The 27828-nt window shown below is 35.3% G+C and overlaps 1 protein-coding gene across 2 annotated transcripts in view; it reads right to left on the bottom strand.

The window, feature by feature from the left end:
• The window catches only part of DCDC1 (doublecortin domain containing 1), a 497179-nt gene that overhangs the window by 184436 nt on the left and 284915 nt on the right, over positions 1-27828 (bottom strand). For both annotated transcript variants that reach the window (XM_040495539.1, XM_040495540.1), the window contains 3 exons: positions 17092-17152; positions 6935-7063; positions 6388-6545 (listed from right to left, as the gene is read on the bottom strand). In XM_040495539.1, coding sequence (XP_040351473.1) covers positions 6388-6545; positions 6935-7063; positions 17092-17152 — 348 coding nt within the window. The remainder of the gene's footprint in view (positions 1-6387; positions 6546-6934; positions 7064-17091; positions 17153-27828) is intronic.

The raw sequence follows: 27828 nt of genomic DNA, 5'->3' as shown, positions 1-27828 counted from the left end.
CACTATTATAATACCATTAGACATTCTTTTTTGGGGCCTACAAGTTTGAAGAATGTAGGAGTAGAGTTTCCCATTCCTACCTTGAATAGCTTTATAGACAATACTGAATAAAATAGAAAGATAAATAGTACATTTTAAAATATGGAAATTAAGCAGCATAATTGAAGGTTTGGGCAGCGAGTGAGAACAAAAATTAATCATAAAATGCTTATTTGAAAGCCTTTGATAATTTCTGAATCAATCTACATTTATGGATATAAACCTAATCTTTTGGAATGTTTGGTTTTGACTTTTTTTCAAAGAAGCAGGTGCAATTAGATTATTTGTTTGCTTTACTTTAATTCACAGAGAACATATGGGAATTAATTTAAAAATATACCAAAATACAAACAGGGAACAGTACCAACAAATATCAAGATATTTGACTTTTCCACTTTAAAAAGAAAAAAGAATCATAAGCATATCTCTGCATCCCTGGAACACATCATAATTTTGTGTTCTTAAATACAACACCATAGTCTTGTATACAGTATAAAGGAGATAAAAGGCCAATGGTTAAAGCTAAGCATTTCAATAGCTACGAACAGTAATTTAACTAATAGGAGATTTTGATCCTAGGAAGTATAATTGGATTTAGCGAATACCAAAAGCAATTATTATATTAACATTTGCCTTAAATGGTAAGAGTTGTAGAAAAGAATTTGAGTGTGCCAATTTAAACCGTTTGCTTTCCTTAAAAAGATGCAGTCTGACTATTATCAAAACTGACCCATATATTCACTGTCTCCACAAAAACTGTGTTGATATATGGTGTACACAATGAGAAGAATGCTCTAGTCAGAAGATCATCAACTATATGCAGAACTACAAAAATTATTTAACAGAAAAATAAACCATATGCTATTGAATACTCAAGAAAACCAGAATATGACTTTCAATTTTTAATATGTGGTTTTTTACAATTTATAATTATATAGACATGATCATCATTTGTCTGCTTAAAGAACTTCTCATTATTATTAATTTACTTTTCTTTGAAAAGCAGGAGACTGTAATATAGTTACATTAGTTAGTGCATCTCAAAACTGTTACTGAGAGAAAAACCCTTGAATGCAGAAAAAACATGTCATTTCTTTCAAGCTTCATTTCTTCTATTCTCTCATGGAGAAAAAAAGGCCTTATAAAAATTGACCAATGCAGTATAGTTTGGATTTATATTCTCTTGGAAAGGTAAATACAATTAAGTGAATACCATATACTCAGTGTTCACCGCATGCCAATTGTGGCCAGACTTAATAATGCTAGAAGAACTGATTTTGTAGCAATTGTAAAAATGTAAATAAGGCTTTAAAACTGATTCAGAAATCATATTTTATAAATGAAGCTTTGATTTTAATTTAAACAATTCTCTTTGGGTATGATATGCATTATTCAGAATGTTCTGCTTTTTTTGTGATTGAAATAGTAGAGATATTTCAGGAAACCAGGGGATAGAAACACCTGTTTCTTATCAAATTACATCTTCTAATGATTATAACAATTTTATGCACTAGATTAATTTTAAAATGTAAATACTACAATAATTTAAAAAGTTTAAATTATTAGATGGAAATTTATTTTAAAAGTAGCAGTGGAAAACATAAAACAAAATAGAGCATATCTTTACCTATTTTAGTCTAAATATTCCTACTAATAAAACATGTATCAAAAGCATCCACATTAAAAATGCTTTTCATAACATATGTTGATTTTTGTCCTACTGCAAATATAATAACCAGTTAATGAAATTTGGAAAGTAATAAATACAAATTTAAAACTCAATAAAAGCTGTCAATAATCTGATATATTTTCCTTCAAGTCACCTGTCCATCTGGTTAGCTATCAATTTATCTTTACCTTTATCCATATAAAATGAGAATAATACTAAACATGTTTTATAACTTGCTTTGTTGTTAGTATCAAAACTCATGAGATATTGAAATACATTCTTAAAATGAAAACAATCAAAGAACTTTTAAATTTATGTTCCTTTTGAAAGAGTGAAGTACATGCCAAGTGGAGTCATGAAGAGAAATGTCAGTGTGATCGGTGGCAGCTGCTTGCTTCCCTAGGAAGGAAGGGGCCGCTTAAGAGTACAGTAGCTAGCAAACCCCTCAGCGCTCCCCAAAGTCACTAGTGGGAAAAGAACAAAGGCCTTTCCAATGCAACTAACACAGATGTGCCCAAAGGCAAACTGTCAGAAACAGTTAAGATGACAGCTACTCACAGTTCATTATTTCCTTCTCACAGGTCACTGGGTGACAAGCTGGGTCAGTGTGCTTTGTCGGCTGTCCTAGCCCTTCCCCACCCCCTATTCAATTTGAATAAGGCAAAGGGCTCCATTGGATAAACTAATGTAAACAAACACATTCCAGACACTTAAAGATGCCAGAATATGGCATTTATTTTATTTTGGACCAAGCTTAGAATTAAATGTACACACAACTCACTTCATCCAAGCAAGAAGACCACTACATTTCTAGATCTCACTGATAGAGGAAGAGAAAACATTTCAAGTGTTGCTAAAGCAAACAAGAAAATATAATATGCTATAAACTAAGAACTTCAGATTAAAGACCTCACACAGTAAGAGATTTTCCTTTTTCTTCAATAGGAAAAATAATTTTTTCCACATTACAAAAAAAAAAAGATCAATAATCAGACTACTTTCCACAAGTATTTGAAATGTAAATTAAATTAAATGATTCTGTAGATGGGAAAGCCTGGTTTGTGTGTTTGTGGTGATTGTTATAGTTTTTTTAAGGATATAATTCAAAATAAGGCACCCATCAAAATGACAATAGTTCAATAAAATTTTTATGATGTAAATGCATAAAATTTTAGTAATAACTTAAGATGACTATTCAATATGATGACATTCTGTTACAAAAATCACTGGAATAAATACTACTAAGAAACTAGGAATGAGTAATAAAAGAGTGGTTAAGAGCATGGTCTATGGATCCAAATGGTTGTGGGTTCGAACCCCATCTCTCCTATCTCTAGCTATGTGACTGGGCACATTATGAAATCACTCTGAGCTTCAGTTGCTTTATCTTCATGGATTTTAAGAGTACCTCCACCATCAGATTATCATGACAATAATTAAATAAATTTATCACAGTGTTAGAAGAATAAGTACTTTCAATAGGAGTTGACACGTCATAACTATTCAACAAATAACAGCTATTAGCTACCTATCACCAAATTTAGTATATACAAAGCTGAACTGAATCACCATTGAAAGTGGGAAATACCTTGGCTAATCATGACAGAAGTTACAGTCACATTGTTAGACATAAATTTTTAAAAAATCTCTAATTCATTCAAGTGTAAGCATCTATACATCATCAGTAAATCTAGACTGTTGGATTCAAGAAGTCAAGGGTTCAGTCTCCCTTAATATTTTCTACCTCTTATTTAGTCTTCACTGAAAGGTGCATACATTGACATATCTTTTATCCTTCCCTTTCTAAACTGTATTTAAAGGTCCCTTTCCAAGATACCCAGTCAAAATGATGGGCCCCATTTGAAAGGCTAAAAGATTTGGAATAATCACCAAGACAAGAACATGAATGGGTAGGCAGAATAATATAGACACTGAGAAAAAGATTTTGGGCTCAGATAGGCCTGCCTTAAATTACTAGTTGAAAGGCCTTAGTGAAGTAACTTAATCTCTCTGTCCCTCAATTTCCTTATCAGTAAAACAGAGATTAATACCTCAGTTTTACATATATCATAGGTTCTTGGGCAATAATGTACATAAGGCACTTCAGCAAAGTCAGTGTATGTTATTAAAAATTGAATGTTTTCCTTCATTTTCACATATTAGCTGCCACTAACTATGATACCTCTCTCTTTCCCCAAATTTGGCTACTTGCAGTTCTCTCCTTCTTTGGCTACTTCTAAGGAAATACATACACTTATATATCTATATCTTTTTATTCTTTTCAAATACATGTTCTTTCTTCAGATTATTTGCTCATTAACATGTTTGTTCTAAAATTCTACTTCTTTCTCCAGTTTCCACAACACAGATCATTTCACATTATTCCTTTACTTCTTGTTATGATTTTTTTCTGTATTTTGTAAAGTTATCATTGATAAAAGCAAGAAAATGTAAAGCTCTCTTAAAGATGCAATAATACAATGTGCTGGGCAGTGTGTAAACTTAACCAGGCAACCTAAGGTTCAAAGTAATCAATATGCCAAATTCAGAGCCATGTTCTAATTTTGCCCAACAATTCCTTCCAAAATGGGAGGAAAGTAATTGCTCTAAGTACTTACTTTCTACTCAAAATAACTTTGTTAAGGAACAGAAAGAGAAGGAGTGAAACTGAAATTACATCTATTATGGTAAATTGTCGGGGTGGAGAGGAAAACCGTGGCTTTAAGAAAAAAAAAAAAAAAAGAGGGCTAGAAGAGTTGTTGCAGCCTGAGACACAAACCCTGAGGGATACTCACTAAAATAAGGGCCCCAGGAATTTTCTTATGAAATGAAATCCCAAACATGGTTAGTCAATTCCTATTGACTAAAAATCACAAACTATAAGCCCTATTAAAAACTGGTTTCTACCCTCCTTGGTTTCAGCCCATTTTCACAGACTACTCATTGAGTGCTTGCTACATTCCTGGAAATTTAAAGACATTAATTCTAACAACTCAAATAGGTCTTGTGTTATGTTAACTAACAATAACTGCTTTGTTGTTTGTTTTTCTGTTTGTTTTGTGGGCTTCTTTTGGTTCACATTACCTAATACTACATATATATAGTATAGTATACTATACACTATATACATATCACTGGCGTTCTGACACACTGACCCACCAGGACCAGGGCCAGGAGGAGACATACAGGGAAATCCCATATAGGTTTCAGAAATCTGGGAGCAGAAGGAACCTGTGCCTCCTTGAGTAGAACCCAGGATAATGACAAGCCCCCAGCATGCTCTCAAACAGCGTAGAATAGAAATGGCTGCCAAGTGAGTCTAGAAAGATAGGCCAACAGAGGTCTTATAAAACAATATTTAAGTTCCCCAGTGGCCCAGGTTTCTCTGAGTTTCTGTTTTACACGGAAAGTTCAAAGACTGCTCCCAAGGGACTTACATTCTAGTGACTGGACCAGAGTGGCCTGGCTAAATAGCTGAGGTCTTGTGGTTGTGTTGTAGGGTGTCAGAGAGTTGAGATTCCTATATGTGATTAAAAAGCAAGTAGCAGGAATAAAAACTAGAACTTAAGTTTTCCTGCAGTCCAGGACATCCCCAGACTATGATACAGAAAGGTCCTAAATTTTTTCTTTTGTTCATCTGTGAACTATCTTACTCAAAACAACAAAACCAATGTGAGTTTTAAATAACAAAGAGATAATAAATTGAAAAGCCACTGTTGTTATCAGGAAAAAATGTTCCCCTCCTGTTAAAATCTGAGGCAGGAATATATAATTTAAGAATATAAGATAGCTTTTCATTGAAATAAAAGTCATATTGCACACCTTACACTTATACAATGTTATATGTCAACTGTATCTCACTCAACAAAGCTGGAATTTTTTTTTTAAAAATAAATGAAAAGTTGTCACTTTTTTTCTTTCTTCATGCAACTAACATTTCTATCTACAATTAAAATATTTAAACTTAGGAATTCTCTTGAACTTCAGTGAGTACAATAAGAATTATATTACTCCTTTAAGAGTACTTCAGTCAATAGTTAATTTCCAACAATTATTATACTAAAATTGCAATTTATAACATTATTTTGTTGTAACCCAACACAATTAACAATAATTCTACTACTACTACTACTAAACATAAACTTTAGTTTACCAATTAAATAGAGAGAATCAGAGAAATTGTCCAACCAAGGGTGATTTTCAGTTGGTTAGCAAAATCATTGCTTAGTTTTACTCCGTAGAAATTATGTCAACCTGTTAAATTATCACTGCTTAAGACCATCTATTGTGCACTTATCCTCAGGTCTAAATGCAATAATCTCCTCATGGACCACAAAAAAGGATTGTCTATGGGTATGATGTTCTCAAGGACCTCTTGGTATTTTCACAACTGGATATATATTCAGTATCACTTTAATTATGTTATTTCAGAGTCTTTTAGTGAGATCCCAGGACAGAAGCTCTAAGTATTCTTATAAACAATACCATACATCAAACTTTAATGAAATACGCATAAATGTCACCTCTCTTCATCAAATGTGACCTGAAAACTACTGTGCTTGAAAGCCAAAGGGCTTTTGAGGTATTTCAATAATCTTCAAGAAATCAATCTTACATGAAACTGAAGGAAAACATCGAATGTCATTGAGCAATAAAGCTCCATTCTGTCAATGCCCTACCTCTGAGCAGAAGCCTTAGGATGTTTCTCTTCCAGTTTCCTCACCAGTGCCACCGTCAGCTGCCTTGTCTCCCCAAGAGAACCTTCTGGCATTAAATGGGTGTCTGAAGGCTCTGGCAGTTGCTTCAGACCAGGGATGCTGGCACTTTTTTCCAGAACCTAATAAATGAAATATAAGAATAATGTAGGTAATTTTCATTGAATGAAAATACGCCCCAAATTTAACCTTACACTTTCAGGGTTCCTCCAATATGCCTCATTCAGCACAGAAATCATTTGCATGTGGCCAGAAGAAAAGGCAGCAGTCCCAACAAAAGCTAGTGGGTCATCCACTATTTAATAAAATAATGTTTATATAAACATGTATGGATGTTTATATACATATAAACATGCATATAGATATTTATATTATGTGTATGATTTTAAACAATCAGTATCATTAAGATGTGAATTTGTGTTTGTCTCCTGAAAACAACTTGAACATTTTCTCTTTTCAAAATACATTTTAGAGATCTATTTCTGTCTTGCCTCTGGCTCACTACACTGACCTCTTCTGCTAAGCTGCTACCATGATGAGCTTTAGTCCGGGCACCATGGTGAATGTGATACTCTGTCTGGGTCACATCCACTTGTGCATTTAGTTCCTCCAGGTAGGTCAGAACAAACTGAGGATAAGCCTGTAGGAAAGGAAAAAAATAAAAAATAATACTAGCCTTGTAAGTAACAGCCAATAATCTATACAACTGAAATTATGGGAGGATAAATTGGATTAAGAGTAAAAAGGTCTGACTAATAAACTGCACTTTATTATCTATTTCAGATAAAAAAATCAAGTCAAATAACTTTAATATTAAGATTTGTAATTAGTTGTTTAATCTGAGCAAGTTTAACTGGATGCTAATCTTCACTCTCAGAAGATGATAATATTAAAATATTAAAACCATTTTATATAATAATAATATGTAACATATACTGAGTTATTTCTACATGAGTTGTGCAATTGCTGTATTGACTGGGAGTATTCAATTCTGCTCTAGAAGACAAGAAAACAAATGGGATGGATGAAATTCATTAGCTGCATTAAGCGTAGATAAGTAAGTTAGTAACCTGAGAAGTATCAGACAGAAAGTCATTAGAGCATAAGTCTATGAACATAGATAGAAAGGGGTAGCAAAATAGGCATTTAATAGTCATGATTTGCTAAATAACAAATGAAGCGACAAATACCTATGAAACACTAAATATAAATGAGGCACATGAGACACACAATAATTGAAAGATCTTTAATTGGCCACCTATTGCTGACTCTGATATTGGATTTTCAGCTAAATAACATCCACAGCTGCCCATCAGGCTAACTGGGGATCATAGCTATTGGCCAAGTGTACTTGCCAACAAGCTCTCGAATGGAGCAAGTGTGTGTCATTTCTCAGACACCTTTCGTGTGTTGGGCCTCTTCAAATTTTCACTCTGGTCCTTGTAACCACATCAGCAGCAGAGAAGGGTGATGCAATAGAGAGACAGATATGTCGACTTTGCAGAAATTCAGGTACGATGATCCTTCAACCCACTTACACCTTAAGTATGTTTACCTAGCCTACCCTCTTCCCATACATTTTGCTTTGTATTTTAAATTGATTTAAAGGGGTGCCTGGGTGACTCAGTCAGTTAAGTATCTGACTCTTGGTTTCGGCTCAGTTCATGATCTCACAGTTTGTGAGTTCCAGCCCCACGTTGGGCTCTGTGCTGATGGTGTCGAGCCTGTTTGGAATCCTCTCTCCCTCTCTCTCTCTGCCTCTCCACTGCTTATGTTCTCTCTCTCAAAAATAAATAAGCATTAAAAAAATAAATTGATTTCATAAACTGTGATCTGAGCATTTTATTTGGTCTGCACACCTTTCTATTCCATGAGATCTATGATAGTTTATCTAGGATCATAGGTGGAGGCTACTATTGCATCAAAGTAATTTCCACATGACAATATATTTACATTTTAATCCTCTCAACAGCCCTTTGAAATAGGTACTATTATTTTGCTCATTTTAAAGATGAGGAAACAGATACAGCGAGGTTAAACAACTTGTTCAGTGTCATCCAGCTTGTTCACTAGCTCATAAAACCTAGAAATGTTGCCTCAAGTATGATATAAACTTCTTTTTTAAAGCATAGAACTAAAATTCTAACAAAAAATATGAAGAGATGTTCAGAAGATAATAAACGGGCACTAAAGTCCTTATATTATTCTGGTAAAAGAAATATTGAACAACCTTAAGCTTTTTTTTCCAGAAAATCTATAAGTAAATATGCATGTTAAAAATGTAAGGGGCTCCAGAATCTTAAATGCATATTACTGAGTGAAAGAAGCCAACCAGAAAAGGCTACATATTGTATGATTCCAACAACATGACATTCTGAAAAAGGCAAAACTGTGGACACAGTGGGAAAAAAGATCAGCATTTGCCAGGGGTTAGGAGGGAGGGAAGGATGAATGGGCAGAGCACAGAGAATTTTTAGGGCAGTGAAACAGTTCTGCATGATACTATAATGGCAGATGAATGTCATTATACATTTATCCAAACCCATAGGATATACAACAGTATGAGTGGACCCTAATGTAAACTATGGATTTTGGGTCATAATGTGTCAATGTAGATTCATCAACTATAATAAATCACCACTCTATGGGGGATGTTGATAGTGGGGGAGGTTGTACATGTATGGACAATTGGTGTATATGAGAACTCTTTGTACTTTCCATTCATTTTTGCTGTGAACTTAAAGCTGCTCTAAAAAATAAAGTCTATTAAAAAATGTAAGAGACTCCACCAAATTATAAGAGACAAAAGAAAAATAGATAAATTATACTACATCAAATTTTAATAGTTTGTGCTACAATGTCATCAAAAATGAAAAGACAACCTACAGCATGGGAGAAAATATTTGCAAATCATATATCCAATAAGGGGTGTATACACTGAATATATATAAAGAACTCTTACAGCTCAGTAAAAAAAAGATAAATAACCAAAATATTAGCAAACGATCTGAGTAGAGGATAATTCTCCAAAGAAGATATGCAAATGGCCAACAAACGCATGTAAGTGACAAGACTGATTCTGACAGTTGTAAATCCCTTATATTCTGATAGTAGTTTCAGGTCTTGCATCCTCTAACAGAGGTAAAGATATTTCATCTAAGTTTACTTTTAAGGTATATTTCCCTCTTATTGGAATAAGGCATACCTGGAACATGGGAAATTTCAACCTATATCAAATGAGATGGATGAGGCAGTGCCCAAAAGGTAGAGCCATGATGTGTCTGAATATTCTGCTAGGCATAGCAGAAGCAAAGACCAACCAAAAAAAGAAAAAAAAAAGTCATGTGCTTTGCGCCCTGGAGATGACAGTCAAGCAAAGGTGGCAGACATACCCATGTAACACAGACAAGTTGTATTATTTATCCTCCTACCATGCATTTGGAGAGTTTTACAAATTTTTCTGGCATTTTCCCTTTGGAATCATTCTAAACTATCCCCACCCCAGGTAATGACTGTTCTAACATTTGATACTGTAGTTCTTTAGTATTCTTCTACTTCCAAGACCAAGTTATCTTGATCTCCAACCAGGCACCCACCAGTTCAATATTCAGACCACCAGTATAAACAACTCCCTTCTCCAAAATCTGGACTTCTCTTCTAGGGATTCGACAGCCTGATCTTTTGATTTTCCCCTTTCTAGTGCATCTGCACATCACTCTAAATTGATGTCTAATGTCAACCCTCCAAGTCCTTTGGCCCTTTGGGCTTCATTACATTCTTATCATTCTAATCCACTTTTACCACCAGAAGATAAATTTCAATAATTTGTATAGTAATAACATATTCAGTAACATATCTTTGATCAATCATTTCCACTTTAAAAACTTTAAATAGTACTCCCAGTACATACTGATTAACAGTACTGTACTAATCTGGCTTCAAATTCCAGCTGGGCTATTTATCGGCTTTGTGACTGTAAGTTCTACTTCCTTGAGAGAGAAGTTTCCTACTGAAAACCAAGTACAAATCTGCTCAGAATTTCGCATGGACCAAAATCCCCCTCAGGATACAATGACAACTCTCTGGTTGCTAAAAAGGATCCCATCCACTTGTGAGATTTTTTTTTAACCTAACAGGGCTGGGGAATCCTCTTCATCACTCCAAGATGTTCATTCTATGTACATTAGAAAGTCTACATATTTGACCTAACTTGGGCCTCCATAGTAATACTTATCTCCTCATGAAAAATACAGCAAGCAGGGCTACAGAATCTCACCTGAAATGTTTTAAACTCTAGACACTCTTATCTCCTCTTGGTCAGTACATGATCAGCCATATTTTTAAAAAGTGCTTCCTGACTACAAATGTTTTCTATAGAAAACTTAGAAAACACAGAGAAACTGAAAGAAAATAATTATTCATCCTCCTACCACCTGTTTTATGTATAAACTTCCAGTTTTGTTTCTACATACACACACAATCTTCAATACAATACAAATAAATGTTCTCTTATCTGATTTTTCTCAAGATTAGCATTTTTATCTATCATCTTAAATTATTCTACATTATTTGTAATACCAATATATAGTATCCATAATAAAGACATACCATAATATATTTATGCAATCTCACTGTTGATTACTTTACCTGTTTTCAATTTTCACTATTATATACAAAGCTCTAATAAATACCCTTAAAGATACATTGTGGTACATACTTTTATTAATTCCTTGGGGTAAGTTGTTGTAAGGGGGATTTCTGTGTCAAAAGGAGTATTTATTTTTATGGATTTTGATAAATATTGCTAAACTGACCCTCAGAAATATCCTAGTCTCTTAGCACCCAGTGTCCCCTGCCTCTTAGTGTTCATACCCTTGTGTGGTCCCTTCCAAATTATATAGCAGGATCCGTATATGTGGCCCCATAAAGGTGCCAGAAGTGTTGTTACATCACTTCTGAGATTAGGTTATGAGAGACAGTGCAGCTTCCATTTTGTTCTCCTGTTCTCTCTTGCTCTCTTTGATCACTAGCTGAGGTTGTGGACAGCACTTTGGAGAAGCCCAGATACCAAGGCACTGAAGGCTCTTGTCCATAGAGTAAGTATGCTTCAAAGCAGATCTTCCAGCCTAGTCAAGTCTCAGATAACTGCAGTCCTTGTTGACACTGTGACCACAGCTTCATGAAAGACTTTGGGTTAGAACTATCCAGCTAATCCACTCCCCAGTTCCTGGACCTCAGAAACCGAGATAATAAATATTTATTGTTTTAAGTTACTAAGTTTGAAGGTAATTTGTCACACAGCAATAGATAACTAATGCAAACAAAATACCAAAAAACTCCAACAAGTATAAATACAAAAAAAAAAAGGAAATGTGCCTACTTGTTTTCTCACATTTCCATCAACGTTGGATATTCCTAGTTTTAACATCTACCAATATTTAATAGGGAGAAAATACTGTCTCGTTGTTTTACATTGCTTTAACTTCTAGTTAGAAGTTCTAGTTCGAGGCTGAACTTTTTTATTTGGTTTGGCTCTTCTAATCTTTCTTTTGTCATGTATTTCCTTTTCCTGTCCTTTACCTATATTTCTATCGAAGTGTGTATCCTCTTCTACTGTTTTATCAGGCTTATTATATATTAAGGGTACTATCCTATCTCTGACATTTATATTGCAAAACTTTTTCCTATTGTCATATTTCCCTATTTGTTCTTCCTTTATGCTATTTTAGGTTAGGAGTTTTCAATTCTTATATACTCAAAGCCATCAGTCTTTTCCTTTATGGATTCTGTCTTTGTTTGCATGCTTGTGGAGAGGTCTACTCGCCACTATTCTGGGTTAGATGCTTTAATCCAGGTTTTCTTTTAGATATTTATGGTTCCATGTTTAAGTTTAAATCCTTAATTTAGTCTACCTAAAATTGGTAGACTGTATAAAGGAAGTAATCCAACTTTACCTTTTCACAAATGAATAGAGGAATAGTTAATTTTTTTTTTAATTTTTTTTTTCCAACGTTTATTTATTTTTGGGACAGAGAGAGACAGAGCATGAACGGGGGAGGGGCAGAGAGAGAGGGAGACACAGAATCGGAAACAGGCTCCAGGCTCCGAGCCATCAGCCCAGAGCCTGACGCGGGGCTCGAACTCACGGACCGCGAGATTGTGACCTGGCTAAAGTCGGACGCTAACCGACTGCGCCACCCAGGCGCCCCAAGGAATAGTTAACTTTAAAAACAAATCAAAAAGGAAGAACAAAACTCATCCAAATAAAAACAATATAACAAAATACAATATTATATTTAAATTTGGTCATTATTATCATTACTAGTTACAAATTATCAATTAGCTGGAATCAATATGCCAGAATCTATTGATAGGCCAGAATCTGAGCCAAATACTCAAAATGTTAGCATTAATATCTCCATTTTGCAGACAGACAATGTGAAGCTTGCAAAAGGCTAAATGACTTGTATAATGCCACACATCTAATAAGTGGTGGAACCAAAATTAGTTATTAATATCCTAAAGTAATTCTGTCTTCTTTTTTAAATAAATGGAAAGAGCTCCATTTATGATCCAGCCGCAAATAATTATCAAATTATTCTCCATTTTAGCCTTAACTAGATGGATATAATTTTGGATGTGACTAAATTTAGATCTAATCAAAATTTCTAAGCCTCTAAAAGAATAAAATTCCTCATTAATAGTTTTGCTCTGTGAATTGTAATAAAAATTCAGCAATTGTGTTTGGGAATGGAACATTAAAATTTTTAGAATCAAAATCCTCTTAAAAATAATTCTGTTTGAAACACAAAAGCATGAATTACTTGCTAGCTACCAATGTACAGTTGAGAATAATTAGAAAATTATAAATTATAAGAAAGGGAAAGGTAAAAACGAGAGCAGAGTAAAACTGGATGTTTATGTACCTGAATTTGGGAAGAGAAAAGAAAAACATACACATAAGCCTTGGTCCTGTTCTTCTGTGTCTGTTGGTGGGAAGGTCAATACTTATATAGGATAGAGTTATGTTCTTGGATACTAGGAGTCAGCTCTGTCTAGGTATATCTCAGAATAAAGTCCTCATGTGAGGGTACAGGCCAAAGAGCTAAAGGGATATTTTAGTACAGTCTCAAAATTCTACTTTTTATTTTTACGAAGATGAATTAGTTTTGGTCTTCCTGTGACTCCTTCTGCACTAACATAGAGCTTCACTCTGACTCAGGAATGTAGTGGAGTCAGAAACAGGACAAGGGGATAGCTAGGGTGAAACTCTGCATGAAGTCAGACAAAGGTTATTTTTAAAATGGTTTGACAGTTGATGCCTATGTCAAATTCCCTGCTTAGGAACAGAGCTAAAAGTGTATAGGTCTGGTTGAGTAGTGAGTAGGCTGGAGTTTTAACCAGTGTGCCAACAAATAACTACTCAAGGAAATGCTATTATCTTAATTTTCAAATTTAAATTGTATCAAACTGCCTAAATTTCTGAAATGTTGCGGGTCAGGAAATAATGGCTCAAATACATAATTCTAGAACACTAGAGAAATAAAGCTATTATTTTTACCAGTCCGGGTCCAATAAGGAGATATAAACTACATTGTAATTTGAATAGGAAAAAGTTTAATATAAACAATTAGTAGCAGGCTATTAGAGAGTCAGGAAATTGGCTAATAAGAGTTTAAGAGAACACTAAAGAATATATGAATAGCAGATAAAGGGAGCAGCCAGTACTGCAAGGCCTGAGATAGAATGTCCAAGGAAGAGGTCTGGCCACGGCTGACATCCAAACCACATAGAAAACAGCACAACAATGGCTCACTAGATGGTGAATAAGTCCCTGAGTAAGTTCATCCACAGATTTCAGCAGCCTTTGGAGCTCCAAGGGAAGCTGTCCACAGGGAGGTGCCTAGCTGATGACACTCCACTATAGAGCCACCCATGAAGAACATGCTCAAGGAAACCATTCATAAGAAGGTATCCCACTGGCAGTCCTCTGCTGTGAAGCTGCCTGAGGCAGGTGCCTGGCAATAAATGGTAGATATGGAACAGAGAGGGAATACATTGATAACTGACATGCCCTGTGTTATAAGTTGAATTGTGTCCCCTCAAAAGTACACTAAAGCCTAATCCTTGATAACCGTGAATGTGACCTTATTTGGAAATAAAGTCTCTGCAGATGCAATCAAATTAATATTAGGGCTTTTGGGAGGGCCCTAAGCCAAAATGACTAGTGTCCTTAGAAGAGAAAAATTTGGACACAGACACACACAAGGAGGAAAATGGCATGTGAAGATTCAGATGCAGAGGGAGATGGCCGTGTGAAAATGGAGGCAGAGATTGGAGTTATGCTACCACGGTCAAGGAACGTCCAGGACTGCCAGTCAGTGGAAGGGGCCAGGAAGAATCCTCCCCAAGGGGATTCAAGTGGAGCACAGTGCTGCTGGCACCTTGATTTCCGACTTCTAGCCTCAAGAATTGGAGAGAATACAGTTGCTTAAGCCACCCAGTTTATGGTACTTTGTTACAGCAGCCCTAAAAAATTAATACCCGATGTATGTCCAGTTGCATTCATCTAAGTAATTTAGCATTTCTGAAATCAAAATGGTGGGATCCTAAGGCAAACACTAACAAATACCATGTGATTAATCTAATTTTTGCCTTCCTTAAATATTGATGATTAACATTTCATTTAGGCTTGGAATCATAGACAAGGAAGAAAATCTTGAGAACTGAAGGCCACTATCTTCATTTTATTAAAGCGAATTTTTATGTAAATATACCTACAGAAGAGTACGTAAATCATAAGTATACAATTCAATCCATTTTCACATTGTGAATACCTGTTTAATTTACTACCTAGGTCAAGAAAGGGAACATCACAACACACCTGAAGATTTGTTGTTTTGCTTGGCATTAAAGTTTAAATAACTGCAATTACCCAGCGAGCATTCTCTTATATCTGTCTTCTTTGTAATTCACTGTATTTGTGATATTCATATACATTGTTACGGGTAATTACAGTTTGTTTATAGGCATTGCTATCCTCCAGAGTCAGAAAACTAAGGCCCATGATCCAAATCTAACTGACCACCTGTTTCCGTAAATAAAATTTAATTGAAACAGAAACACACCATTTATTTACATCTTGTCTATGGCTGCTTTCGTGCTACAAAGGCAGGGTTGAGAAGTTGGAACAGGGATCATATGGCTCACAAAGCCCCATATATTTAGTATCTGGCCCTTTACAGAAGTTGTCCAACTCTGCTCTATATTATTCCATAGAATGTGTATATATATATATATATATATATATATATATATATATATATCACAATTTATCCACTTATTCAATTGCTAATGAGCATTTCCATAATCTCTACGCTGAGACTACTACAATTAGCACTGCTATTAACATTTTAGTAAATATCTTTTCCTTAAGATATGTAGTTATTTCTCTTTAGCATTAAACTAGTACGGAATTACTAGGTTGTACAGACATGTTCAACTTTAGTAGCCGTTGCCAGTTTTCCAAAGTGCCAATCTCCTCACTTTAATAAGAAAACTGATGTGGATATTGAAAAGATACCTGCACTCCCACGTCTACTGCGGCATTAGTCACAATCGCCAAGATATGGAAGCAACCTAAGTGCCAACTGATGAATGGATAAAGATGTGATATATACAATGGAATATTCATCAGCTTCAAGAGAGAAGGAAATCCTGCCATTTGCTGATATGGATGGACCTTGAGGCCATTATGCTAAGTGAGATTAGTCAAAGACAAACACTGCATGATATCACTTATATGTGGAATCTAAAAAAGCTGAACTCAGAAGCAGAGAAAGGAATGGTGGTGAGAGGGAGAGAGAATTGAGATGATATTTACCAGTGCAAATTTACAACTATTAAATCAATAATTTCTGGAGACCTAATGCATAGCGTAGTGATTATAGTCAACAATAATGTATTACATACTTGAAAGTTTTTAAAAGAGTTAATTTCCACAAAAAATCATAATTATGTGATGTAATAGAGGTGTTAGCAAATGCTATGAAAATCATTTTGCAATATATAAAGTAATAAATCAACATGTGTAAACTTATGCAATGTTATATGTCAATTATACCTCAATAAAAAAATAAATTAAACTAAATCTAAAAATAATAGAGGGACACCTAGGTGGCTCAGTCGGTTGAGCATCCGACCTCAGCTCAGCTCATGATCTCGCGGTCTGTGAGTTCGAGCCCCACATTGGGCTCTGTGCTGGCAGCTCAGAACCTGGAGCCTGCTTCGAATTCTGTGTCTCCCTCTCTCTCTGCTCCTGCCCTGCTCTCTCTGTCTTTCTCTCTCAAAAATAAACATTAAAAAAAAGTTTTAAAAATAATAGGAAGAAAAAAAACCGGTGCCCTGAAATGCTGGGTTGTATCATAGTAATGGATATCATAGTGGTGGATTGGAAAGAATTATTTTTGGTTTTGGAAAACTTGTAATTTAAAGTCAAACAAAACCTCACAGGAAAGTATTGAGTTAAGTTATATTCTAAACTTCTGGGCACAGGGAAATCGTTGTGCATAAAAAGCATTTCTTGCTCTTAACAATAGGCACTGCATTTATAAGAACCTGAGAACAGAAAATTTTAAGAATAAAAGCTGTGACTTACAAAGTCCTTACCTTAGAATAAATGCAGCTGTCAGTTCCAAACACCCACTTCTGAGAATTATCTCCTTTATGTCTGTAATAAAAATGTAATTTAGACACTGACAACTTTTCTCCACACTGAAACATTCTGTAGGTTTCAAATGAAAGGATCGTTTTCCATATCCAGACAGGAAGAGGACTGCCCGTTCTCCCATTCATTCTACTATCGTCACTGCTACCTCACCAACTGAAAACTTCCTTTCCTAAGACAGCCAATTTCTTTGGTACCCAAAGGAGTGGTGGTGGTGGCAGTGCTGTGTGAATTACCCAGGCAACAGCGATTAAGAGTTTTAGAGAATAAATAGAATCAATAAAAATATTCTAGAAATTTGTTTCCAAAAGAGATCCTCTCTCTATAAGACAGAAAAAAAAAAGTAAGTATAAGTAAGTATAAGGATTAAGAAGAGGGGATGGAAAAGGATACCATGGAAAATTAGGAACATCAGACACCTGTTTAGGAAATGACCAGAGAATTTTATTAAGGAATATCATATTTTTTAAACTAAATCTGAGTAAAAAAAGAAAAACTAAAATGTGATGAAGCTAATCGGGCCTAAATTAGCTAATCATGTATTCATTAATATTTAGAAACCTTACAAAGGTAGGACAAATGAATTAAATTAAGTGTAATGGGATGTTAAACAAGACTTTTCCTACTGCCTCTGAGTTTTGACAGAAACATCAATGGTTAGGAATAAGAGGTGTCAGGTAATGCTGTATTCTAAAGCAAGGCGCTTTACGATCTGGGCAGAACATGCCAAGGCAGCAGTCCAAAACTGGCTCAGTATGCATTAATCTTTTGCTCACATCCAATTTGTGTCAGAAAATGTGAAGAATTCCTGGGCATTTTGAGATAGATACTTGATAATAATGTAGGTTTCCAAGCCCCTATCCTTAATTTTGATTCTGAAGGTCTGGACCCCCACCCCACAAAAGCTACATTAACAGGTATTGCAAGTGATTCCAATCATAAGAACTCTAGGGAATTTGGATGTGTATGGTCTACAGACCAGACTTTTAAAAACACTGAACTAGAAGAGTTGAGAGCAGTGGGGGAAGGAAAGACAACATCCTTATTATAAAAGAACTGATTTGATGATAGAGTAAATGGGGTTGGGGTTAGAAAGAGGAGGCAAAGGTAAGTCTCAGGTGTCAAATTTAGGTAAACTAGAAGAGAACATGACACTATTAAAATAAAGTGAAATTAGAATGGAGAAGAGAGGAACAGGAATGTGAGAAAATACGAAGAATTTTAAAACTTGGGTAAAATTATCTTATGAAACACCTTTCAAGGTCTAACTGATCCCTAAGCCAAGAATCGATTCTCAGGCTTTCAGCAAATGTAATTGCTGCTCAATTTCAGCTTTGGGTAGGGATGAGGAAGGTATTAGGGGTGTTAGTCTTTCTGGAGATCTTTTTATTTTGTAATTGATAAAGGAAAAGAGAAGCTTAAAAAAAAAATTGGGGAGGAGCTCCTGGGTGGCTCAGTCAGTTGAGCGTCTGACTCTTGATTTTGACTCTGGTCATGATGCCAGTTGTGGGATCAAGCCCTGCATCACTCTTCCTGCTAAGTGCAGAGTCTGCTTAAGATTCTCCCTCTTCCTCTCTCCCCTGCTCACACTCTCTAAAATTAAAAAAAAATATTGACTTAGGGTCCTGGACTAAAATTTATGATTATAATAATAAAATTCATTAACCAAGACAATAACACAAAGACAGAATTTTAAGGGAACAGTGATGAATAAAGTGAGATACAGAGAAATGAGGTGAGCTGATCAAAAATCACAGAGCTAGGTAGTATCAAATAGGTACTAGAACCCAGAGCATGCGACTTTCAGCTGGACATCTTCTCAATTAGACTGGAAAACTACGAACAAATTACTTTGTGTTACTTGAAGATTAAAAATGGAACAGGGGCACCTGGGTGACTCAGTCAATTGAGCGTCTGACTTTGGCTCAGGTCATGATCTCGCAGTCTGTGAGTTTGAGCCCCACGTCGGGCTCTGTGCTGGCAGCTCAGAGCCTGGAGCCTGCTTCGGATTCTGTGTCTCCCTCTCTCTCTGACCCTCCCCTGCTCATACTCTGCCTCTCTCTCTCTCTCTCTCTCTCTCTCTCTCTCTCTCTCTCTCTCTGTCAAAAATAAATAAACATTAAAAAAATTTTTTTAATGGAATAAATAGTTTAGGCTCATTAATTAGAATTTGATGCATAATCTTAGTGACTTAAAACATTTTGATATGAGGGGCGCCTGGGTGGCCCCGTCAGTTAAGTATGTGACTCTCAATTTTGGCTCACGTCATGATCTCATGGTTTGTGAATTTGAGCCCCATGTCAGACTCTGGCCTGACAGTGTGGAACCTGCCTGGGATTCTCTCTCTCCCTCTCTTTCTGCCCCTGCCTCTCTTTCAAAAATAAATAAATAAACTTAAAAAAAAAAAAAAAACTTTGGTATGAACACAGTTTTTTACACAACTGTGATTATGTATTCACTAAATAGTTTCATACTATACAAATTCTCCTGAGGTGCTGAAAAACCTCATGTTTCAACCACTAAAAGCAATAATAAAAACAACATTATTGCTGGTCTTTAAGGCTGTCAATCCCAATCTTACAACTACAGTCCTTTTAAAAATAATAATAAGTGGGGCTCCTGGGTGTCTCAGTCAGTTAAATGACAAACTCTTCATTTCTGCTTAGGTCACCATCTCACAGTTAGTGAACTTGAGCCCCTAGTTGGGGCTTGCTTGGGATTCTCTCTCTTGCCCACTCTCTCTGCCCCTCCCGTGCTCATGCTCTCTCTCTATCGAAATAAATAAACTTTAAAATAATAATAATAATAAGTGACTGCTGTAATGCTTTGATGGAAATGTGCTGGGTTTTGATAAAATTTAGATCATTTTAACGCAGAATAGCTGTAACTCAGAGCAACTTTATTGCTTACAGGCAATTCCTCCTGTTGCATAAATTATTGTGAGCATATTTCTTCAAGATAAATAAAATGGAAAATGATAATTTTTTCAAAGTGCAAGACTCTGAAATTGGTAATTAATATGCTGATGCTAACTGTCAAAAGCTGTAAATTCAAAATGTTGTCTTTTAATTGAATTACAGTGTTGACTTGAGGATGAATGCGCTTATACAAACATAAACTACATAGGTTTCAGTTTTGATTTTCTGAATTTGTAGCATCTTTTTCTCAAATAATAATACAACAGGAGAGATGTTCACCAGTGTGAGGGTAGACACCACATGTGTCCTTAGAGCTGATCACAGTCGTGATAGGAGAATAAAGATATCTTTGAATAAATAGATACGTCAATAAAATGTTAAAATGTCATAACCCTAAACATTAATAATAAGGCCATTATGAAAAATGGTTTGAAATTAATATATGGCAGTTTAGGGATCTTCTCAGTGGGTAGCTAAAGAACATAAACTATAACTTGGATAAGAAAATAAATACAAATTTCCTAGCATTTCTCAAATTTTATCACAGCTCAAATTCTGCTCAAGAATTGCCTAGGAAATTTTGCAAACATGTAGTTTTATATCATATATAAGCCTTGTGAGCTTACTAGTAGTTTTTCTATCAGGAGTCTCTTTCTACATATATCTATAAATGTCACCTTTAAATTTTATTACCAAAGTTATAAAAAACAAACCTCTCATGTGGTGTCTATAGCAGGCAGGATGAGAAGATACCATTCTAATATATAATAACTTCTTTAAAAAATAAAATTCCTACAGGGGCACCTGGGTGGCTCAGTCAGTTAAGCATCTGACTCTTGTTTTGGCTCAGGTCATGATCTCATGGTTAGTGATATCGAGCCCCACGTCAGGCTCTATGCTTACAGCGTGGAGCCTGGTTGGAGTTTTCTCTCTCCCTCTCTCTCTGCCCCTTCCCAGTTCTCTCTCTCTCTCTCTCTCTCTCAAAATAAATAAACATATGCAAAATAAAATTCCTACAAACAAAAGTTCATCTGTTCATTTTTCAAGACATTTTATATGTAAAGAAATCAAATTTAGATCCAATAGATCCATCATTTAGATCCAATGATGCTCATATGGGATTGAATTAGAAAATGCCATAGAATTTCCTCTTCTTGGTGAACAAGCAACAGCTAAAAAGATTTTTTATTTATTTTTTAATTTTTTTAACATTTATTTATTTATTTTTAAGAAAGAAAGAGAGAGCACAAGCAGGGGAGAGGCAGAGAGAGAGGGAGACACAGAATCTGAAGCAGGCTCCAGGTCTGAGCTGTCAGTACAGAGCATGACCGTGGGGCTGGAACTCATGAACTGTGAGATCATGACCTGCGCTGAAGTCAGATGCTTAACTGACTGAGCCACCCAGGTGCCCCTAAAAAGATTTTTTTACAGAGAAACAAAAACAAAACTTAAAACTAGTAATAACAATACCAATAATGACAAAAAGAGAGGAAAATGAAGAAGCAGTATTTCATCCAAGAATCAAAGTCATAAATATCATGATGTGTGCTGGACTAAGGTTGAGAGACTTACAATCCAGTCCTGGATCTGACATTAACTAGATTAGATACATGACCTTTCTAGATCATTTAGTTTCTAGTAGACTTGGAATTTCATTTCATTTCATTTCATTTCATTTCATTTCATTTTAATTTTAGAGAGAGAGCATGAGCTGGGCAGAGGAACAGAGGGAGAGAGAGAGAATTCCAAGCAGGCTTCATGTTCAGTGCAGAGTCTGATGCGGGGCTCAATCCCACAACCCTGGGATCCTGACCTGAGCCAAAATCAAGAGTCAGATACTCAACCAACTGAGCCACCCAGGTGTCCCTGGGCTTGGAATTTCTTATAAGATAATGATATTATTATATTATTATTATCACAACCACCACCATCACGACTATTACTACTTCTACTAGTAAAGAAGGTTTTGGAATAGATGCTCTTTGGAGTCCTTCCTCGTCTGAAAGCATATGACTTCCAAGACAAGTTACATACTCTCTCTCCTTTCACAAGTGAGGAAATAACTGTCTGCCCTGGGAAGCTTACTCATTGTAACTCATTGAGTATGCACATGCATTATGCTATTCCTATTGAGAATCTATAAAACGTGTGTACACACACATACAGACACATTTTTTCTTTGAAATATGCCATTTATCAGAGGGTAGAGGCAAGAAGGCAGCCCATAACTGACAGTTCAGTTAGGGGAAATTTCCTAGGCTAAAATTCATTATTTCCCAGTTGACTGTAAGAAGGACCATCATCATGCTTCACAATTACAAATCTATTTTCCCAGACAGCTTCCAACAGCTCTGGTGTCTTCCAATGTTACCAGGACCAAAAGTAGGATCCACAGAGAACAGACAAAGGGATTTCCCCTCCATGATTCTTAACACAGTAGGAGTAGAGATAAGAAATTTCATCCATAAATCCAATTGTGAAGTTACACATAGACAATTTTCTATTTGATGTTGACATTTCTAATAGTGTTATATATATGTTTGAATATTACTTACATGTCCGATGCATGGCAAATGGTCCTTTCTATATTGTGAAGTTTGTCATTCTGCTTTATTCTAACTCTTAGCCTCCTAAAACTTCAAGACTTGACCAAAGAGATGATTTTCAACCTCTCTGATTACCTGGTAACCTGCTGTCTGTTTACTTGTCTTTTCATCTCTGCACCTAGCACTACACATCTACACTTGAGGGTTGTAGTTAATGGTGTCTTTAGAGTAGTGTTTGTTTAACCTAGTCTAGATTAATGTTGGCTAGTTATCATTCCATTTCCAGCAAGGCCTAAGTGTGTGTGTGGGGGGGGAGGAGTAGATCCAAAACATCATAACTGAAAGACTAACATTGAAATAAGGAAGGTAGTAAAGATTATCAGACAGGTAATAGAAATGAATAAACCAGGCTAGAGCTAGTGTGAGGGCTATTACTGGGAACAGTGGAGAATATAGAAAATCAGAGGGTATATGTTCCATCTGAATTTGTCCCTGCATGATCGGTGTCATGAGATGATGAAAGTCCAATACTGCCCATTCTTGTGATTGTTTTTTCAAGAAAACACAGAAATATGTAATTTTTGTGTGTAAAATCTCCCTATTTCTATAGGCTCACAAATAATTTAAAATATTATAATAATGTGCAGCCAAACAAAATCTATGGGTCCCTTGTTTGTTATCTCCATAATCTAACCTCTGTGTCCACATGATGGTATGGGTGTGTGTGTGTATATGTGTTGCTTTAATTAGTTTGTGAATTTAACACTAAACTCCAGATCCTCTATATTCACATTCTTTAAAGATGAAGTAAAATAAAGATTAAATGTTGGCCTTATTAAAGGACTTTGATGCAACTGGTTTGTAAGATGTCCAAAATATCTTTTAAAAAGAAGCAGCTTTGACTTTAAGATTTATGATTTTTATAATTTTCTATGATTTTCAGATCACTTGGTAATGACATCATTGATCTGCCTTTCATCCACTCATGGTCAGATGCACATCACAGAAAAAATATTAAATACAATATTGCAAGCATTTGCTATATTGAATAAGAATAAGATGAGCGACACCAAATGAGACATAACTGACCTAATGAGGCATGATATGTTTACAATATTCTCTATGAATTGTCAGGTTGCTACTTTTAGTGCTAGTTCTATGATTTTTTTACTTGAAAGACTGTATCTTGACTCATAGCTTTTGTTAAGATCATATTATACTACTTAGGAGAAAAGGAAAAAAAATTGTCTCTAGAAGTTGTATGAGGATATTTACATTATTTAAAATAAAATATGGTTTGTGTTTAAAAAAAATAATAAGCCACACAGGCACTTCAGATACTCTGGAAAAGATAAATATACTTGAAAGTATCAGAGGTGAGGTAAACACTAAAAATCTTGGTCCCTCTGCCTTCTAAAAAACAAAATGTAGCTTCAGTTAGTGAGAACTTCTGGTTTTCCAAATTTTCTACTATTTGCTTCCATTTTGCAATAGATTTTGCTTCTCAGATAAAAATCAGGTTGCATTAATATAAAGGGAAATAATCTTCATTTGCATAGGAATTCTCCCTTCTCCCCCCACTCCTGCCCATCCTGCCTTTCTCCTTCTCTCCCTCTCTCTTCTTTCCTTCCTTCCTGAATTAAACCAAATCTTTTCTTGTAAATGGAGATTTAAATTTTGTTTAATGTTTATTTATTTTTGAGAGAGACAGACAGAGTATGAGCAGGGAAGGGGCAGAGAGAGAGGGAGACACAAAATCCAAAGCAGGTTCCAAGCTCTGAGCTGTCAGCACAGAGCCTGATGTGGGGCTCGAACTCACGAACTGCAAGATCATGACCTGAGCTGAAGTTGGACACTCAATAGAGTGAGCCACCCAGGTGCCCTAGAGATTTTTTTCAAGTTAAACATAATACAATTTTTTAAAATTATTATCTCTTTTCTCACTCAAGCTCTCTTCTCTATAGGCAACGAGGATATCAAGTTTGTGGCTTCAGTCTTACTCAATTCTGTGACCATCCTGGCCAGAGTAGGAAGTAAACCTCAGTGGGGTAAGGCCAGATCAGCACTAATTTCAGTATCCAATAAGCCCAGAGAAGCCTCTGGGCATGAATAGCATGTTCTTCAAGCTATATATAACCTTTCCAAACACCTACCATTTTGACTGAGACCACTGATAAATTCTTCCACTGAGAGTGGTCTTCCCTCACCATTTCCTTCTAAAGTAAGCACTTAGTCATTCTTTACCCACCATTTTGCTTTTTTTTGTTTGTTCCCTAGTTTGTCTTTTTGTACTTTTAAAAAACAGCTTTTTTGAGAAATAACTGACATACAATATTGTAAAATATTGCACAACTAACGGGCACATATTTGAAGTGTAAAATTTCACAAGTTTTGAAACATGTACATACCTATTAAAACATCACAACAATCAGGACAATGAACATACCCATGTCCATGTCTCCCCCAAAAATCACCCCCAAAGTTTCCTTGCGCCCCTTTTTAATCTCATTCTCCTACCCCTCCCCACCTTCCTATCTCCAGGCAAGCACTATTCTACTTTCTAGATTAGTTACCATTTTCTAAAATTTTACATAAATGGAATGAAACAATATACTCTCCCTTCATGATTTCGCTCCTTCCCCTCAATATAATTACTTTGAGATTCACTGATGCATGTATCAAGAGTTGGTTCCTTTTTATTGCTGAGTAATATTTTATCATATAGATATGCCACAATTTATTTATCTATTCACTTATGGATGTACACTTGCATTGTTTCCAGTTTTCACTTCTGGCTTTAGAAATAAAGCTGCTGTGAACATTCATGTACAAGTTCTTTGAAAGGATATCTACTTTCATTTCTCTTGATTGAATTTCCAGAGCGGAATGGCTTGGCAATAAGGTAGATATATGTTTATACCTGAAACATGTATATATCTACATATGAACATGTATATATGTATATATTTTAGGAAAGTAGCAACTCTTCTAAAATGGCAACCATTTTATATTTCCGCCAAGTAGGTATGAGTATTGTAGTTGCTTCACATCTTCCCAACACTTGGTATGGTCAGTCTTTTAAACATTAGACATTCTACTGTATATTTAGTGGTACTTCATTGTAGGTTAATCTTGCATTCAAATAATGATTAACAACTTTTCATAGGCCAACTGTATCTCTTACTTGTTAAAGCATTTGTCCAAATCATTTATCTGCCCATGTTTTCTTGAGTTGTGTGTGTATTCTGCAAATATACATTATTTGCAAATATTTTTTTCTTTGTGTGTAGCCTTTCTTGTCAATATTTTAACAGTATCTTTCAAAGAGCAGAAATTCTTAATTTTAATGGAGTCCAATTTATCAATTTATATCCTTGTGGATCATGCTTTTGGAGTCATGTCTAAGAAAGTTTTGACTAATACAATATCATAAACATTTTCTTCTATTTTCATCTACAATATGTATAGTTTTAAGGTTTTATATTTATGTCTATGATCCATGTTGAGTTAATTACTATATATATATGGTGGGAGAGGCATGGATCAAGTTATTTTTTATTTTTATCTTTTGCATATGTATATCCAATTGTTCCACCACCGTTTGTCAAAAACATTCTTTCTCCAGTGAATCTCCCACTTTCATCAAAAATCAATTGATCATATATGTGTCGATCTATTTAGGGATACTCTATTCTGTTTCATCAATGTAATGGTCTACTTTGGTGCCAATAGCACACTCTTTTAATAACTATAGTTTTATAATTAGCCTGAGGCCAGGCAAAATAGTTCTTCCAGCTGTGTTCTTCTTTAACAAAATTATTTTACCTATTTTAGATCCTTTGCATTTCTGTATGAATTTTTAAATCAACTTGATAATTTCTATTAAAAAAACCTGCCAGGGTTTTGATTGAGATTGCATTTAAATATATGGAGGAGAAGGGCCCCTGGGTGTCTCAGGTGTTTAGGTGTCTGACTTCAGTTCAGCCATATCTCTTGGTCCATGGGTTCAAGCACCACATGGGGTTCTCTGCTATCAGCTCAGAGCCCCCTTCAGATCCCCTGTTTCCCTCTCTCTCTCTGCCCCTCCTCCTCTCTCTGCTCCTCCCCCTCCCCCATGCAGACACTTTCTCTCTCTCAAAAATAAATAAACATTAAAAACAAATAATAAATATATGGAGGAGAATGGACATCATGATGATATTGAGTCTTCTAATCTATGAACACAGTATATCCTAGCATCTATTTAGTTTTTTAATTTCATTTAGCAATGTTTTGTAGTTTTCAGTGTAGAAGTCATACACATATTTTGTCTGATTTATCCTTAAATATGTCATACCTTTGATGTTACTGTAAATGGTGTTTTTAAATTTTAATTTCCAAAATTGCTTGTTGCCAGTATATAAGAATACAACCAATATATGTATATTGATCTCAAGTCCTCAAACTTGCTAAACTCATTTATTAGTTCTAGAAACTTCTTGTATATTTCATAGGATTTTCTACATAGCAATCATGTTATCTGAAAATAAAGATAGTTTAACTTCTTCAGTTCATATCTAGATGTCTTTTATTTCTTTTCCTTTTCTTGTTACACTGGCTAAAAGTTCCAATGCAATGCTGAATAGAGCGGAGTGGACAACTTGGCTTTTTTCCTCATGTTTCTTGTGCTTGGAAGTTTTTGAATTTCTTGGATCTGTGGGTTATAGTTTTCACAAAATTTGGAAATTTTTCAGCTATCATTTTTTCCAATATTTTTTTGTTCCCTGTGTCTTCCTTCAGAGACTCTGATTACTCACAAAACAGGCATTATAAAATTTCTCATATCTTACTGATAGACTGTTCTCTGAGAAAATAGGCAACAACCTCTTTGACCTTGGCCACGGCAACTTCTTACTTGACACGTCTCTGAAGGCAAGGGAAATAAAGGCAAAAATGAACCACTGGGACCTCATCAATATAAAAAGCTCCTGCACAGCAAAGGAAACAATCGACAAACTAAAAGGCAACCAACAAAAATGGGAGAAGATATTTGCAAGTGACATATCATATAAAGGGTTAGTATCAAAAATCTATAAAGAACTTATCAAAATCAACACCCAAGAAAAATAAATAATCCAGTGAAGAAATGGGCAGAAGAAATAAATAGACACTTTCCGAAAGAAGACAGCCAATGGCTAACAGACACATGAGAAGATGCTGAACATTGCTCATGATA

The sequence above is a fragment of the Herpailurus yagouaroundi genome, unplaced genomic scaffold (assembly GCF_014898765.1).
Source record: "Herpailurus yagouaroundi ecotype Mexico unplaced genomic scaffold, PumYag 187, whole genome shotgun sequence".
NCBI lineage: Eukaryota > Metazoa > Chordata > Mammalia > Carnivora > Felidae > Herpailurus > Herpailurus yagouaroundi.
Note: the sequence above shows the minus strand (reverse complement) of the source record. Positions and strands in the feature narration are given on the sequence as shown.